A 16,603-nucleotide genomic window follows, 5' to 3' on the forward strand; every position below is an offset into this window, starting at 1 on the left:
TTGACAGGGGGCACTTGAATAAACAGTGGCCCTCTCAGACCCCAGCGCCATTCACCGCAGCTCTCCAGTCTCTTTGTCATTTCACAGTAAAGTTACAAATGACCAGATCAGACATAATTTGTTTTGTGAAAATGGATGGGCGGGTTGTGCGTAAATATACCTTTCTGTAGTAGCAAGAGTCCTTTTAACCTCTGTTTTAGACAGACACTTCTCCTTCTGCAGAGCTAGGGGTCCATTGCCTACACCCATTTTGCAGGCTTATTCTAATGCTTGCTGATCCAAATCGTGGCTTCTCAAATTCTTCTAGAGATGGGTAACTTCTCTCTGAGAGGTTGTGCACCTGCTTTGTGATTACTAGAAATCTATATTGCACCAATTTAACTATAACTAACCCAGCTTTCCAGAATGCAGCCCTTTTCTTGAAGAAAAAGTAGAACTGTTCCAGGTAATAAAAGTTTTCATTTTCCTTCTATCTTGTGTTCCTGCTAGCTTCCACCTACTCAGCATTTCAACTGATTTTTTCTTAAAGAAGAAAAATCATTTTATCACTGGTCTCACTTTTGTGTTCTCACTGACTCAACAGGGAAATGATAAGAGGTTTCCCATGTCTAGTGATGCACCTTTCCACTTATAATCACACAACTAATGGAACATAACTCTTAAGAGCAAGGAAGAAACCATACTTTTTTTCCGCTCCAGGTTGTTTCGCATCAATACGTTGAAACACATCTGCCACAAGCCAGGCGTTGCCCCTTTCATCCGATAGGGAGAGCCAAAGAGCTGCTCTTCACTCACCTCGAAAGTCATTATCTAAGATTTATATATATATATATATATATATATATATATATTAGACACCTGAGAGTTTAATATTAGACCTGCTATTCGGCATGTAGAACTGTGATCTTTCTTTTATCTGTTTTCCTGGTGGTTTTGCTTGTTCAAAGCTGGCTACGTTATAGGAGCTGTTCCTGTGTATTTTTGTCTTGGGCAAAGGCTTAGGTCCTTGAAAAGCTTTTCTCTTCAGACTAATGCAATTGCTTGTTCTGTTTTATAAAATATCGATGTCATCCTATTCCTCTGTAATTCTATTCTGATTAATGTGAGTGTTCCTACCCTTTATTAAAGATGTCACTGTAAATTTGTAGACTTTGATTTGTTAATTCTTGTGTTTTGTGTTTCAACGTGATGGCAGTGTTCTCAATTTTCTTTTTAATGGTGTGATGAACTGGTCACCCTTTATGATTTCTCTTTCCCTTTACACAAGAGCTTTATTATTAGCTCACAGCTATTCTTTGTAGGCACTTCTAACTGGTAACTTGAATATCTTTATAGTTTCTTTACAGTAATTGCAGCATAGTGATAGGGCTTCTATGCTTTGGCAAAGAGCACAGCTTTTCCAAAATAACTGACTATTTTTAAGCTGACTTACTTTTGTATAGCCATATAGAACATAGTAATTAAGTATTGAATGCTCTTGTGCACTAAATTAAACTGATTACCAAATCTAGCTTTGAGAGAGTATTTCACTGAGGGTTTATTAGTTAGACAGTACCTGTAAGGCAGGGGGAAATGCAATCCAAGTGTGCGGCAGGTAACTGCGGTATGGGAAAGCTATGTTTTGTTGTACAGTCTAGAAGTAGTAGATTACTGTTCTTAGCTAAACAGCTGTGTTTTTTATTATTATTATTATTATTGTATTTGTATTTGTTTTAATTACTATTTTTTAAAAGGAAAAAGGTGAAACAGATGCATCTGGAATGCAGCCAGATCAATGTTACCTGGATGGCTTGGGACAGGTTATTTACAATGTGAGCCCCAAACCAGGCATATTCATCAGCTTCAGGGTGGAGCAATCCAGACAAATATTTTTGCTGCTTGCCAATGGATTTCACACTGCGAGGCAGCGCTTTTGTGCTGCATTTTATGAACTCCAGCCTCTGTTTCTCTCTCTGAGAAGTCATCTGTTGCCGTTTCCAGAATGCGAGAAGGCTCCAAAGTACAACTAAATTTGAATGGTCAGTCACTTGGAAAAAATGAAAGCTAAAATTGCCGTCTTTTCTTCCTCATGGCACAAAGCATTATCTGATTAGGCAAGGTAATGATTATTGAACTCAGTAATCAGATTTACTTGTGTGTTATATTGTATCAAGTACACTTGTAAGCTCTGAGCATCCGGTATACTTCTCCCCGTCCTCCCAATTTTCCTCTGGCTCACTAAGTGCTCTTTCTTTAAGAATAATAGGGGATATTTACCACACAAGAAATACTCTGAAATAATGCTTTTGCACAGACTGACAAACCCCATTATTTTCTTTATTCTAGATTCTGTCAAGAACATTTTTCTTTTCAAGAGAAAAAGGATTTTATTATAATAAGAAAGTGTGTACCTTAAGAAACAATATTAATCATGAAATTATTATGAGGCTCCCAACAATCTATTATTTCTGCTTCTGATTAATCGACTGTGACACTTATGGAAAATATAACTACCTTATCTAGAATCACAGATACATAGAATCACCAAATGGTTTGGGTTGGAGGGGACCTTAAAGATCACCGAGTTCCAAACCCCTGCCATGGGCAGGGACACCTCCCACTAGACCAGGTTGCCCAAAGCCCCATCCAGCCTGGCCTTGAGCACTTCTACATTGTAAACCAAGAATATGTGAGATGCAAATTTTAGCCATCCTGCTTTGGAACACTTAAAGCACTAACTTTTCCAGCTCTGACTCTTTCTTGCTGATGTTGGTATGGAGACAGAGTTCTCTATGCCATATACCTACATATAACACTTGTCTGAAGAATCAAGGTATGTGACAGGTACCATTCACCATACTAAAATAAGTATTTTACTCATTCTGTCAAATAGCTGTTTTCTGGAAAGTTTTCTAATATTTTCTCTACCCGAAGAGCCTAACATGAAGTTTTGCCAGGGTTTGGTTTTTAGTAAGCTCCTAACAGACCGAACATGTAGTCTTTGCCTTGAGATCGTGTATTTTCTGCAACTAGCTGGCATTGATCTAGCTAGGCTGGTAACCGATAATTTTCCGTGTTTTGCTAAAAATTCAGAGTTCAGTGTTGAGAGCTGGTGTTAGGAGGCTGCATACCTCAAAACACAGCTCTTTTGAGCATTCTTAAGATTTCCAGCTTTTAATATTGACAAAACCACTATTTCAACAATAAGTGGCTGCACTCAGAGCGTAATTCACATCTTTCCCTTCTGAAAATTCCATTTTGTTTTCTAGCCATAACTGTACAGTTCTTAAATGGTTTAAAAGTGGAGTGTTTGAGAATGGACGTGATGGTCTCCTCACTGCAATTGAGAAAAGGCTATTACTAGTCTGAGTTTAGGCCCTCATAATGCTAATATTTGCCTTTCTGGTAAACTGCTAGAATATGCAGTTTTGTTATCATTACCTCTGGTTTTCTTCAGCTCATTCAGGACAAAGTTCTTTTTATTCTTTTTTGACTCTATTCTTGAGCTTGACATGTTCTGTGTAAAAACAGCACAATCTTCTTGCCAAATTAGCGGTATTAATGAGCTCCCATTTTTAACTATTAACGCCTTCCTATAGAGAAGAATTACACTTAGTGCAGTAACACATTGTAAATGTTTGAAACTAAAGCTTATTGACTCCTTATTACAGCTGTTTGTTGTTTAATTTAGTCTGGTGCTACTCTGGTACAGGGGAACCCTAACTTGAACTTATCTTCCAAAATGTATATATATATTGTTCTTCTTCTTTAAAGCAGATTGTGTAATAAAAATTCATGTCTGAGTGTTAAAAATAGAACTCAATTCTGCTTATGCTGTGATATGTGTAAGGAAGTAAATCCTCCCGTGCAATGGCCTGGTGGGATAGCAGATAGGGGCTTTCTTAGCCAAAGATCAGAGGAGGGAAATAGTTTCCATTTACTCCTGTGAATACAGATATTATCTTTCAGGACTTGAAAGACATTGACAGGAGATGGATGATGGAATGACTTTCTTTTTTTTGCCTGAGCCACATAGAAAAACTTGTATTGCCACTCTGCTGCATGAATAAATTGTTATCTCAAAACCTGAGTAGCTTAGAAGCACCAAAGTGACTCAAAACAACCCATCGATGACATCCAAATAGTCATGTTTGTAAGTAAATATAATTCACACATCTAGAATAAACTGAAGATCAATTATTTTCAGTCTTGGAGGACTGTGTAAAAACTGGTTTAAAAAGATACCGAGTACAATTTGAAGTGATGCTGTCAGGTTAAACAACTGGGGTCTCTCTTCCTGTCATATGTGCAAATTCACGATTGTTTGAATGGAGTTGTTACTCTGGCGCGAGTAAAATGACTCTAGCCATTTTCTAGCATATGCAAATACTGAACCGAAAAGATTTTAAATTTGCACTGTTTGGGAAGCAGAGGAATTCTGTAACTTCAGTGAAGTTAGTCTGAATTTATACTAACATAAAAGGAGGACCTTGGTCTCTTATCTTCCCCAAAGTATGCTCTGCAGCATTTTAGTGTTCCTCAGGAATTAACAGAAATGTCAGTCATGCTTTAGCAGAGTCTAAAAATACCTTCTAGTTAAACGGATTGTCACAGAAATACTGAAAATGTAAAAGGACACACAACTGTGATTTTTATAGTTAGGTGCAAGGCCGTGCTCACATATGAAGAGTCTCTCTTGAAAAGTGATGTTCTAATCAAAACAAAATACAGTTTATTATCCTTGAGACTACATTAATGCTCTTTAACATAGACACTACGTAAATAAAAGATGGGATTGAAAAACATTTTGTAAGTGATTCGTGTGTGTGAATAGCTTAGATGTCCGTGGCCAAAGTCGGAGCCCCTAAATAAGGTCCAAACTGCCTCTGACTGAGCAGCCAAAACTGCCAGTAGTTTCTACAAGTCTTGGTTGTTGTGATCATGAGGTGGCATTGGTGGAACATGACATTACTTAAAATAATTTTGCATTAGATTCTGTGTGAAAGCTGGGTAGTGTCTGCTTGAACTGCTACGCTGTCTACTTACAACACATATAAGAAGAATCAAAATGTAATATATCATCTTTCTCATCATGGAAAGCTTGGGATCTATTGTGTGCTCCTGCTGTGAGCATCAGCAAGTTTCCCTGCTCTCCACCAGAACATAACCTAGAGAGAGTTTACACTATTCTGCCATGAAATAATATGAATGATTTCTTGGGTACATTGTTAAAAATATTTATTAGGAGGGGAGAAGTGTCCATTTTGTTTGCAAAATTTCTATTATAAAAATCATTTAAACAATATTTTTGGCTCTGGATATGGTCATGGATATCTTGACATAATTAGGTGCTAATTAGTCTCTTTAAAATCGCTTCAATTATTTCATCTCATTTAGTATTTGCTTGTGTCCCTTTTTTTTGCTTGTGAATGTAAATTATAAAACTCTTCCAGATACACATCTAGTACACGCTAAGATCTTCAAGCACTCTGCATATTTAGTATAAAATCAGAAAGGAAACAGAATGTTCAGATTTCTGCTCTGTGTCCCTATTCCTCTTCAAGGAGACTTGAAGTTCTCTGTTCGTCTCTTCAACAGTCAAGCAGCTCTCTTAGTGTTCTTACAGGCTTTCCGCTACAAAATCATACCGACAGAAGGGCCCTGCCAAGATCCTCAGATCTGCGGTACTCTCTGATGGTTTGGCATTTAACAGGGGGTGTCCTGGTTAGTTGAAATAGTTTTTGTCCTGGTGCGGGCAACCTCCCACCGGTTTCCTCACCGCAAGAAGCTGTGAAACCAGCGTCCCCTCATCCTTCTGCCTTGGGATGGGATCTCAGGCGGGCAGCTTTCTGTAACAGCATGTGGAGCTCACAGGCCAATACCCTCAGGAACTGCCTCCCTCTCCAGGCCTCCTCTCCTCCCTGCCGTGGCGTGGCGATGCTCAGCGGCCCCCAGGGCAGCGGACACCCCCTGGCCTCTCGCCGTGCCCCTCTCCTCGCATCCCAAGTGGAAGCCATGCACCACCCCACGAGTAAAAGATTTGTTGCTTTCCTGTCAATTTAAACGTGCTGGATATCGAGGCCAACATTTTGAGCTGCACACCCTTGGTGCAAATAAGACTAACCACAGATCGACACCTGTGAACACTTAAGGGTATAGCCGCCATGCTTCAGTCTCATTAAACTAATGAATTAAGTCTGCAAGGCTATATACCTGATGTCTTTATTTTCAGCCACTGGCACCTTCATTCTGTATGCCTAACAATTATTTTTCGCGATTTGCAACGCACATCTCCGGGCCATTTTTTTTTTCTTTCTGGATGTTTACGCAACTAGTTTTCCAGGCCGTTTTCCTGCAATTAGTTTAATGAACTTTGCTTGGGAGTTGCTATGCGATTACCGGCCGTTCCCTGCTTGGGCTGCCAATTTTACCCGTTGCCTACAGGTTCCGTGGCGGCGGCGCGGGGCCAGCAGGTTGTGGTGCCGCCAGCCCGGAGCGGCGAGCTGCGAGATGCCCGGTTCCCCCCCTGTCCCCCTCCTGTCCCCCCCCCGTCCCCTCCAGCAGCCCCCGGACGGAGCCAGAGGCGGCGGCGGGGCTGCTGAGCGCCGCTTTGCTGCGGGCGCATTTCTCCTCCGTGTCGGCAGGGTTCAGTGGCTCGTTTCGCACAGCCGGCGAGGGAAGGCGGCTGGCTCTCGAGCCGCACCTCCCGCCTCGCAGGCTTCCCCTCCCCGCCGCGCAGGGACCCCTCGGCCTGCACACCGAGGCTCCGAGCCTCGCCGGCGGCGCCGGGGAGGGGGGGGGGGGGGGAGGCGAGGGCGGCCGTGCCCGGCCCCGCCGCTCGGCGGTACCCGCCCGGGGCCGGCCCGCAGCGGGAGGGCTGCCGGCCGCCTGCCCGCCTCTCCCCGCCCGGCGGAGCGAACCACTGCGGCTGGCCCGGGAGGTGAGGCACCTGTCACCGGCCGTGCCGAGCCGAGCCGAGCCGAGCCGAGCCGTGCCGTGCCAGGCGGAGGGGGGCGGGCGGCTGCGGCGGGGCGCGGCGCGGCGGCTTCTCCTCCCCCGCTCCGCGGCGGTGCCCCGGCCGCCTGCAATGGCGTTGAGGCGCCGCGGCCGTTGCCGGCTGCTGTCAGCCGCCGTTCTCCGCAGAGCCGCCGGAGGAGGAGCGGGGGCAGCGGCTGGGTAAGGCGGCGGGGGAGCCCCCTGGCACCGGGCTTTTGTTCCCCGGGGCCCCCGCCGCAAGGTGCTGCCGCCGCGGGAGGGGAGGGGGTGTGGGTGTCGGGGGGGCTCCGGTGCCGTGCCCTCGGCTGAAGTTGGCTTCCCGCAGCCATCGGCGCGGGAGCCCCGCAACGGGGGCGAGGAAATGGACGGCGAGGAGACGGAGCCCGGCAGGCACCGGGGGGGCAAGGGGGGGGGGCTCCGGGAGGCTCCGGGGAGCGGCCCCTGCGACCCCCCCGGCAGCGGGAGCGGCCCCGACCCCAGCCCCCTTCCTGCGGCTCCTCCTCGGGCCCGTCGAGGGGTCGCGGCGCTGCCTGAGCCGAGGGGCAACTTCGTGCGGCCGCACCTCCGTCTGTCTGCGGGCACTGCGGCCGGGGGTGCGAAGTTTGGGTGCAGCTCCCCGGGCCTTTTTTTGGGGAGCAGCCTCTCGCAGCGCCTCGCCTTTGATGGCATTTCTCCCATTTCCCTGAGGGAGCTGGGGCCGGCTCGCGGCGCCTCGGGGAAGCAGAGCCGTCGCGTTTGCATGAATTGCTTCATGTCGGTTGATGCACGTATTGCCATGGTTATTCGTAAGTAACTCAGGCGTTTGGGATTTTTAATTTTTTGGAAGAATTCGGTAACAGAAGTAGCGTTTCCATATTGCCTTTGCTTGTGTGTCCGTGGCACCGTACTTCTTTGTGAGCCCTCCGCTGCCGAGTGATGCCCCAGCTTGCAAATTTCTCAGCAATCAGCGTGCAAAAGTTTGGGCTGACAAGTCTCCACGTGCTGGTGTAGCGTGAGATTTGTATTTTTTCCACTTCTTTTGTAAATCTGTCGAATAACTGTAAAGGGAAATCACGGCTTAGATTTAGGGAAGTGCAAGTGCGTGACAATTCAGAGAACCCTGCTTTCTATTGCAGGTTGAATCTGCTGGTGCTCTCCAAAGTCCTCGCTCGTGCTGCCCTGTCGCAACTGGCTGCGTGTGCTTAGATACCTGCCTCCAGAGCTTCTCTCGAGGATGGCCCCGCTGCAGGGCACTGCCTCCTAAGAAAAACCCTTCCCAAGCAGAATCTCGGTTGTAGCAGATGACTGAGAGCAGCACCGCAGAAACTATGTAAGGTGGTTTTGCCGCCCTGAAGTAAACATGATGAAAACGGAGTCTTCAGGAGAGAGATCAACCCTCCGGAGTGCCTCTCCTCACAGGAATGCTTACAGGACTGAGTTCCAGGCACTGAAAAGCACCTTTGACAAACCGAAATCAGATGGAGACCAAAAAACGAAAGAGGAAGGAGAGGCCTCTCAGAGCAGGGGAAGGAAATATGGCTCAAATGTCAATAGGATTAAGAACTTGTTTATGCAGATGGGCATGGAGCCCACTGAGAGTGCTGGAGTTGCCCCCAAAACCAGGGGGAAGGGTGGCCCTCCATCGCCTCAAAGACGAATCAGGCCCAAAGAATTTGTAGAAAAAACAGACGGTTCAATTGTAAAATTGGAATCTTCTGTTTCGGAAAGGATTAGTAGGTTTGATACTATCCATGATGGTCCTTCTTATTCCAAGTTTACCGAAACTCGGAAGATGTTTGAGCGAAACGCTCACGAAATGGGCCACTCCAATCGCTATTCCCCAAAGAAAGAGAAAGCGGCGTCCAACGAACTTGCGGATGAGTGGTGCAGCTCTAAGTCTCACAGGGGCAGCACCGATTCCCTGGACAGCCTGAGCCCCAGGACAGAGACCGTCTCCCCAACTGTGAGTCAGCTCAGCGCTGTTTTTGAGAACGCTGACGTACACAACGTAATCGTTTTAGAAAAGGCAGAGAACAACGAAGAGTACTCCGTAACTGGTCACTACCCGCTAAACCTCTCCTCCACTGTCGCGAATATCTCCTCCCCTGTTGCAAACCTTGAGGGCTTCAGTCCTCTGAAAGATGCCAGCACGTGGTCTCCGCCAGCCAAACAGGCTGCAGGCCCCATGTCTGTTGAGCACTCTCAGCAGAATAGCACGCCGTCAGCACCGAGACAGAAGGTGTCTACAGGCACTCCGTCAGGTTTAAAAACAACCGAAGAAATAAAAAAGAATACAGAAGCAAGTGCTGACCTTGTTGAGAGCTCCGTGGTGAGTCCACAGGAGTCGGTACTTGACAGCGAAAGATGTGTGGACAGTTCTGCGAGGAGTAAGTCAAAAACAGACGCAGAAATTTCATTGCGACCAAAGGAACAGTCAGAACACGCAGAGGGTATCGCTGATAGACCTGAAGCTGCAGAAGCACCGAGAAATTTAGTTTCAGATTTAGCAACAGATGCTGTTTCGGATGCCACCGAGACCCGTTATGATGATGCAAGTGAAAAAGAAGTGCATGAAGATGTGAATAATTTTCAGAGTTCCCATGTGTACATGCACTCTGACTACAATGTGTATAGGGTACGATCGAGGTATAATTCGGACTGGGGAGAGACAGGTACTGAACAGGATGATCAGGATGACAGTGACGAAAATAACTGTTACGAACCTGATATGGAATACTCTGAAATTAATGGATTGCCAGATGAAGATGAAATCCCAGCCAACAGAAAAATACAGTTTAGCCGTGCTCCGATTAAGGTAAACTTTCCTACATTCTTTTCCTGCGGTTTGGTTGATTTTCAAACACAGCTTTATGTGAAGTACGCTTTGACAGTTGAATTTGGCTCTGAGAAGATTGCAGAGGATCTCTTGGTATATGGTTTTATTACAGTCAGCCAGCAAGCGTAATCTTAAATGAAGTCAGGAAGCTGAGCTCTGATGAGCTTGTGTCATTTCCTAGGCTACTTGATGGCTGACTGAGCTCACAGAAATTGAGAATGACAGCGAGGCTTACGGACTCTGAGAATTTTAATGTGCACGTTTTGACTTACACGACTCAACTATAATCACACGGCGAAGCATAGAAGGGGGTATTTGGTGGCCTTTGTGCTGGTTGTTGTGTTTTCCTCATCTGAAATTGTGCCTTCTTTAGATCAGATGGCTTTTCTTCAGCTCTCCTCAGATGTTCGTTAAAGTCACTGTGTTTAAACACTGTGTCATGAAATGTAGTGTACTGTTGTAGAGTGGTTCTCCCTCACTAGCAGAGGGCCGTTACTGTCCTCTCTGAATTGCTCTCGTCTTTTCTAGTAGCATCTTCACCCTTTTAAACTTTACTAAACCCTTATTTATGTATATTTAGTATATGTCACTGCAAGTGAGAGGCTACAGAAAGGTAAAAGTCACTTGGTTAAAATACCTGGCTGGGTTTGTCGCAAAGTTCTTTTTGCTTTCTTTTTAAGTACCTTGAAATTATGGCTAAGAATGTAGACTGTCATGGGTATTTTCAGCTAGGAAGGAATACCTAGCTGTGCTTTGTTATACCAGCGTTTGACTACTGAGTCTCAGGGATCTCTTATAGAAGCATTTTATTTCCAAGCGGTGCAAATGGTCTCAAGTGCACAATGCAAAAACATAGTCATTTTTCCAGAAATGGCTTTTGAAAGAGCCAGATATGGTGGAGTACTTGAAATGTACACATTGTTAAATTTAAAATCTTTGATTCAAATCCACTTTATTGTTATTGTGCGGATTTATTAATGAAAATTGTTAAATCAGCTAACAAGTATCACTGCTGAACATGAAGGAATGTGATTTGCAAAGTCTGCTTTTACACCATCTGTGGTTTGTGTTAGGGTAATGTATATATGTTTGCATTCGGAAATCTTAATCTGAATGAATTAACCAGGTTTCCACATTTGTTTATTGGGGGGGGTGGGGATGGAAGAAGGTGAATGGTCTTGTGTTCTTCGAGCTTGTAAAATACCATTTTTTACACTGAAACAAAATATTCAGAGCCAAGATAATGGATTTTTGTTGTTGTTGTTGTATTTTATTCAGGCTTGTGTCATTCACCAAAAATTCAAACGTTGTTTGTGCTCCCTCTGGATTATTCGAGTAATTAAACTAGACTGTTTTCTTTAAATTTTTTGGGGATGAAGTAGAGAAAACTTGTATTACAAAGGATTATGGAAGTTCCCCCCTCCCTCCCCTTCCCCCTCAGGCTGTCCGAACAGACAAGATGACGTTTCTGCTTCTGAAAAGTTTATCAATCATGCACAGAAAATTGCTTTATAATATTTATTACAGTTCCACAGTATAAGAATTCAGAAAGCAACTACACTGATATTATTCTTGAGCTGTTAAGAAATTTTGCTTTTCCTGTTTTGAAAGAGCTAACAGTGGTGTTGCTGCTTTGGTATAGTACTGTGGCCTGTCTGAATTATGCTGTCATGCTCAAGTGTTACAAGAATATTCTCTTTTTATTTAGATAAAACACTTTTCTTCTTGAGATCTTCATGCTATGTTTATTTCATGTTATGTGTTATCAAGTGATAATAACAGTCCATCAGGAAAAAGCTCTAAAAGTCATTTGTTGAAGTAATGAAAGAGTCCATTTGTCATGGCTTTCGGAATAGAGCGTTCTTAACGAGCTTACCCAAAGTAAAAGAATCATTTCTTTAATTATTTTAGCATCTTCATTGTAGATAGCAGGAAAACAGAATAAAAGCTGCATTTAGAGAGAAGAGTGTGGAAGAGGTTGGGAGGTCCCCATGCGAGTGCTTTTTGTCCCAGGCGCCGCAGACACGTGCAATCCGCTGGGCACGTGGGGAAAGCAGAAGTGAGACCTCGAGGAAGGCCCGCGCTAAGAGGAAGAAGTGCAGCAGAAGCTGTGGAAAGTGACAAGCTGCTTGCCTAGCCTTCCCCCTCTCCTCCTGCGCTCCGCGACTCCCTTGGCCACAGCATCACTGCGGGCAGGGACCTGGGGAAGGGCAGGTGGGGAAAACCCTGGGGGTCTTTGGGAGCTTGTGATCCTCTGGGATCCCGCATTGCCTCTTTGACAGCCTTGCTGATTCAGCACACTGCTAGGAGGTCAACACCCACCTTTGATAAGCAGTTTCTCTCCCGCAAATGCGTGTCAGTGGTCAGTGCACAGAGCAAGGGGGACTTGTGTTCTGTCCCCTCTCGCACTTTTGGCATACAAATTTAGCAAACCACTCTCTTCAGCTGCCCAGTGCATGGAAATGATGCTCGCTAGCCAAAGAGATGGTAACCGTGTAAGAATTTTTCCATTGTTGACAACCTCATGTGTTACTGTGCGTAATGCCTTTTGTTAATACTTTTCTTAGAAGTTGTCTTATGTGTAGTATAACTGAGAGAGAAGAAAACACAAAGCAACTTAGGAGTATTTTCTGAACTGTTGAAAACCAATTTGCCTTTGTTAAAATAAAGCAATTTGTGCTCAACTACTCTGCTACACAGCAGTATTATAAGTCCAATCCAAACTTGAGATGTTTAGTGCGAATTTCACGGTATTGTTCCTCCTCTCTCCTTCTAAAGGTGAGCTCTGAAATAATTAACAAAATTGGCATTTGAATTTGTATCCTGTGAAATGAGTGGGTAGTGAGTGCCACTCAAGGGTCTCAACAGCATAAACGTCTTTAAATCAGTGATGGTTTAACTGTTTTTTTCGAGGGAATTTTCAGGTAGATGTTTAAGAAATAAATGGGAAGAGCGCTAAGATGGAAGAGCAAGGAGATTCTGTTACCACTTAGGGGAAGCCTTTTGTCCTTTTAGTCCTGCTTTGGACTTCGAGAGGTATTGAAATATAGTCAGGAGGATGAACAAATAGCATTTTATTTATCACATTGATCAAGACTGAATTCTGCTTATTGCCTGAGCAGGAAACTTATTTAGAAACTTGCTGTGAAGAGAAGCGCTCGAGTCAACGGTTACTGGCAATTCTGCTCTGTTGGAGCCTGTAATTTCCCTGTCATGGATCCTGTGCTCCATGGGCCGTTTACTCTGCTCTAGGACTGTGCGTTACGGTTGCTGATCTTGTCTGTGTCAGAGTAGGTGGCTGCCCAGCGGTCATGGCAGGCTGGGGGAATTTCTTGGTATTTGGAGTGTCGCATCACTGACGTGAGCGGTTGTGCACCTCCAGGGAGCTTAAGTCAGCTCCTCACCAGTCCATTAAAAAAGTCTAAAAGAACCCAAGGATTGGTGTTCTTAGTGGGAGTGGGCATGAGTGTGTACGTTGCTAACATGGTATGTGTGTGTTGATAGTCTGTTGAGTGCTTATGCAGTGATACACTGACCCATCCTCCTGTTTGTTTTTGGTGTTTGCTCAGTGGTATGACTGAAACTCCAAGTGGAAGAGGTGAAAATGATACCTACGTGTGATGAGAAAAAATACAGTCAAATGTGTTTTTTTTCAGGATGCTTTTCTTTGAAGACAAAAGCAGAAATTCTGTGGTTTATTGGTCTTTTGTTGGGTTTTGCAGAGTTGCCTGGGGTTTGGCTCTAAAGAATCACAGAATCATTGAGGTTGGACTTGATGATCGTGGAGATCTCTCCCAGCCATTAACCGAGCACTGCCAAGTCCACCACTAAACCATGTCCCTTAGCACCATATCCACACGTCTTTTAAATACCTCCAGGGATGGTGACTCTACCACTTCCCTGGGCAGCCTGCTCCAGTGCCTCACAACCCTTTCAGTAAAGAAATTTTCCTTAATATCCAACCTAAACCTTCCCTGGTGCAACTTGAGGCCATTTTCTCTAGTCCTGTGGCTTCTTGCTTGGGAGAAGAGACTGACTCCCACCTCATTACGGCCTCCTTTCAGGTAGCTGTAGAGAGCAATAAGGTCTCCCTCTTCCCCAGACTAAACAACCCCAGTTCCCTCAGCCACTCCTCATAGGGCTTGTGCTCCAGGCCCTTCACCAGCTTCATAGCCCTTCTCTGGACACAAAATTTGCTGCTTCCCAAACTTTGCAGGCTAATTGGGCAGGTTGGGCCAGCAGTGCACAATTCGTTACCTCATATCTTTCCACACTTTAGCACATGGGAATGTAATAATTGTCCAAATCATAGACCTTTATGAGCCATCCTTCGTCTGTCCTGGATGGGATTAAGGTGTAAGATAAATGCTCACCTTTCTTCCCCCAAGTCTGGTATCTTGGTAGCTGATGGCTACATCTTCAGTTAGTGCCCTCTTTCTGGCATGAGATACGTGTTGAACCATTTAAAGCTGTTTGGAGAAATTGGTGTCTGCTGCCGACCCCCCTTGTGCAAGTTTCCGCTGCTCTGACTTTGTCCTGCCTGGCCGAAGGGCTTGGGGAGGGCAATTTGTGGTGGGACAAGGGGCCTCCCAAGGTGGGAGGGAGGCCAACAGGAATGGAAGGGATACAGCAGATGTCTCCTCCATGCTAGGGCTAGTTTTATACAAAAGGGTTGTAGTCATTTGGGTCTGTGCTTCATAGGTTCTTTCTCTCTTCTGTGGTGCAAGGTGAGTATGGCATTTCAGTTTTCCGGATTGTGTTTTGTTCACATTTTCTTCAGGAATCTGAATTCGTGCTTCTCTCTTTTTCTCAAGTGAGCCTTTGAAGAGGTTTTCCAAGAAGTGCCATGACCGTAATTTAGTGTAAAGTATAAATGACAGTTGTATTTACTGGAGTTGTCGTGAAATTTCTTAGGAACTATATGCTGTTTTTTTCTTATTTAAAAATTGGTTGAAGGAGTAAATTTTTCCTATAGTTATTCCCCATTTCTCTCATTAAAACATATTCAGGTTTGTGAATTGTGGTGAAGAATGAGTCTGAAACAATTTGACACTATAATTACTTTGGAAATCATTACTCTCCAAAATATTATTATTCTTTGTCTAATAAACATCACAATAAGGAATGCTGAAAACATTTTCAGGTTTCAGTGTTGAAAAAGGAAATATTTCTTGGCTGATTCAACATTTAGTATGGTATTTACCCATGGTTGTTACGATGTTGATGAATTGTTTTGGATCAGGAAGTCATACGTCAGAGTTAACCTGTCCACAAGCATTTTATGGTCCCAGGCTCCAGTCTTGCTCATGCTTCTATGCGTGTTTCAATTAAGTGAATATGGAGGTGAATTTGGATGATCTCCACATCTCCTTCCAGCCTCAGTGAGCCTATGATTCTCTAAATGAAGTAGTCATGGCATGAGTTAGGGCACTTCTGGGAGGTGGCTGTCAAAGACAGCACTTGCAGAAGGATCTGCAGGCTATGTTATATTTAAAATGAGTACAGAATCTGAGAAATTCATCTATTTTTGAGTGGGTTGCTTAAGAATCTTTACAGATAAATAAAGATGTGTAGCTTCCTTCTGAAATCACTGAAAGGGTATTGCTCTTTCCTTAAATTTGCTTCTCCACTCTAGCTCCTGTGTCCATGCTTTGGTTACAGCGTTAGGAGAGGAAGGTGGTTTTGGCTGAAGCATGAAACTAGGAATTAAATAGCCTTAGGCTCTGGCGCTGATTTCTCCTGTAATAATGAATAAGTCACTGAACCTTTATGCTGGTATTTGAGCTCTGTAAAATGGACAGCAAGATGTTTAACAACTCTATTAATCCCCATTTGTAAAGTAGTTTTAGATAATGAGCTATTGTTTGGGTAGCTTGAGCTATGTATATTCTGCCACATAACATGAATTTATGCATTTTTTCAGGCATAGGGAACTCTACAGAGTAGTAATACAATAGATTGTATTGTATTGTAATCAGAGATTGTGATGCTAACTTTCATTATTTTTAAAAGTTAACAATTTAAAACTTCTTTGTGCTGGTGGTACAATTAAAGAGCATTTCTGGGACCTGGCTTTATATTTCAATTACATTTGTTATGAAAAATCTTGGCAGAACCTTTAATATTTTTTGTCAGGGAAAGGAACAATAAATATTTTCCTGTAAATACTAAGCATTCAAAGACTGGATGCTCTCAGATGAAGAACAACAAGGAAGGGATAAGGCATTCCAGCACAAGTTGCTATTTTAGGTATTAAAAGGTAAGTCTCCTACATGGTTATCTCATATGTGAAGTGCATTATTGAGGTGGGGTTGTATGCTTTCACATGGTAACTTCAGGTGCAGACAAGTTTTCTTATATTAAATATTCAGGAAATTATATTGGAATACAGTAAATAGAACAAAGCTATTATTCTAGCACAATATATTGTGGAGAGTTTAATTTCACTACTAGGTCTAGGGACCGGTTATTCCTGGATGCAATGTTCATACACAGTTGCTGAACTAAACACAAATAATGTTCCTTAGAACTTGGGTTTGTAATCACTGGGGACATTCGAGAAGAGCCGTTTGTAGAAACCGAGTTTGCGTTGAGTGGTTGGTTGAATGAATCGGAGGTTTACGTGGTTTAAATTTAAAGGGGTTTCCAATTAAAGGTTTTGTATTTCGGAAATGCAGACTGAGAAGCCATAGGGAAATAGATTGAAATTAGGTGAAAGAAAGAGCTAAGGGAACTAGCGGTGGAGGTCTTGGAACCTCCTTGATTCAGAATTAGAAAAACTGTATTTGGGTTTGCATCCCAGGAAAAGGCAGA

General features: G+C 43.9%; 1 protein-coding gene across 3 annotated transcripts in view; it reads left to right on the forward strand.

The window, feature by feature from the left end:
• PPP1R9A (protein phosphatase 1 regulatory subunit 9A) overlaps nt 1-16,603 on the forward strand; it is a 182,818-nt gene that overhangs the window by 28,445 nt on the left and 137,770 nt on the right. The window contains exons 1-2 of one of the 3 annotated variants that reach the window (XM_035545441.2): nt 6,842-6,919; nt 8,091-9,769. In XM_035545441.2, coding sequence (XP_035401334.1) covers nt 8,315-9,769 — 1,455 coding nt within the window. In that variant the 5' untranslated portion in view covers nt 6,842-6,919; nt 8,091-8,314. Of the gene's footprint in view, nt 1-6,841; nt 6,920-6,988; nt 7,156-8,090; nt 9,770-16,603 lie in introns of those variants that run through there. The other 2 variants (XM_035545440.2, XM_050708478.1) reach the window with 2 other exon arrangements.

This window comes from Cygnus atratus, chromosome 2 (assembly GCF_013377495.2).
Source record: "Cygnus atratus isolate AKBS03 ecotype Queensland, Australia chromosome 2, CAtr_DNAZoo_HiC_assembly, whole genome shotgun sequence".
Classification (NCBI taxonomy): domain Eukaryota; kingdom Metazoa; phylum Chordata; class Aves; order Anseriformes; family Anatidae; genus Cygnus; species Cygnus atratus.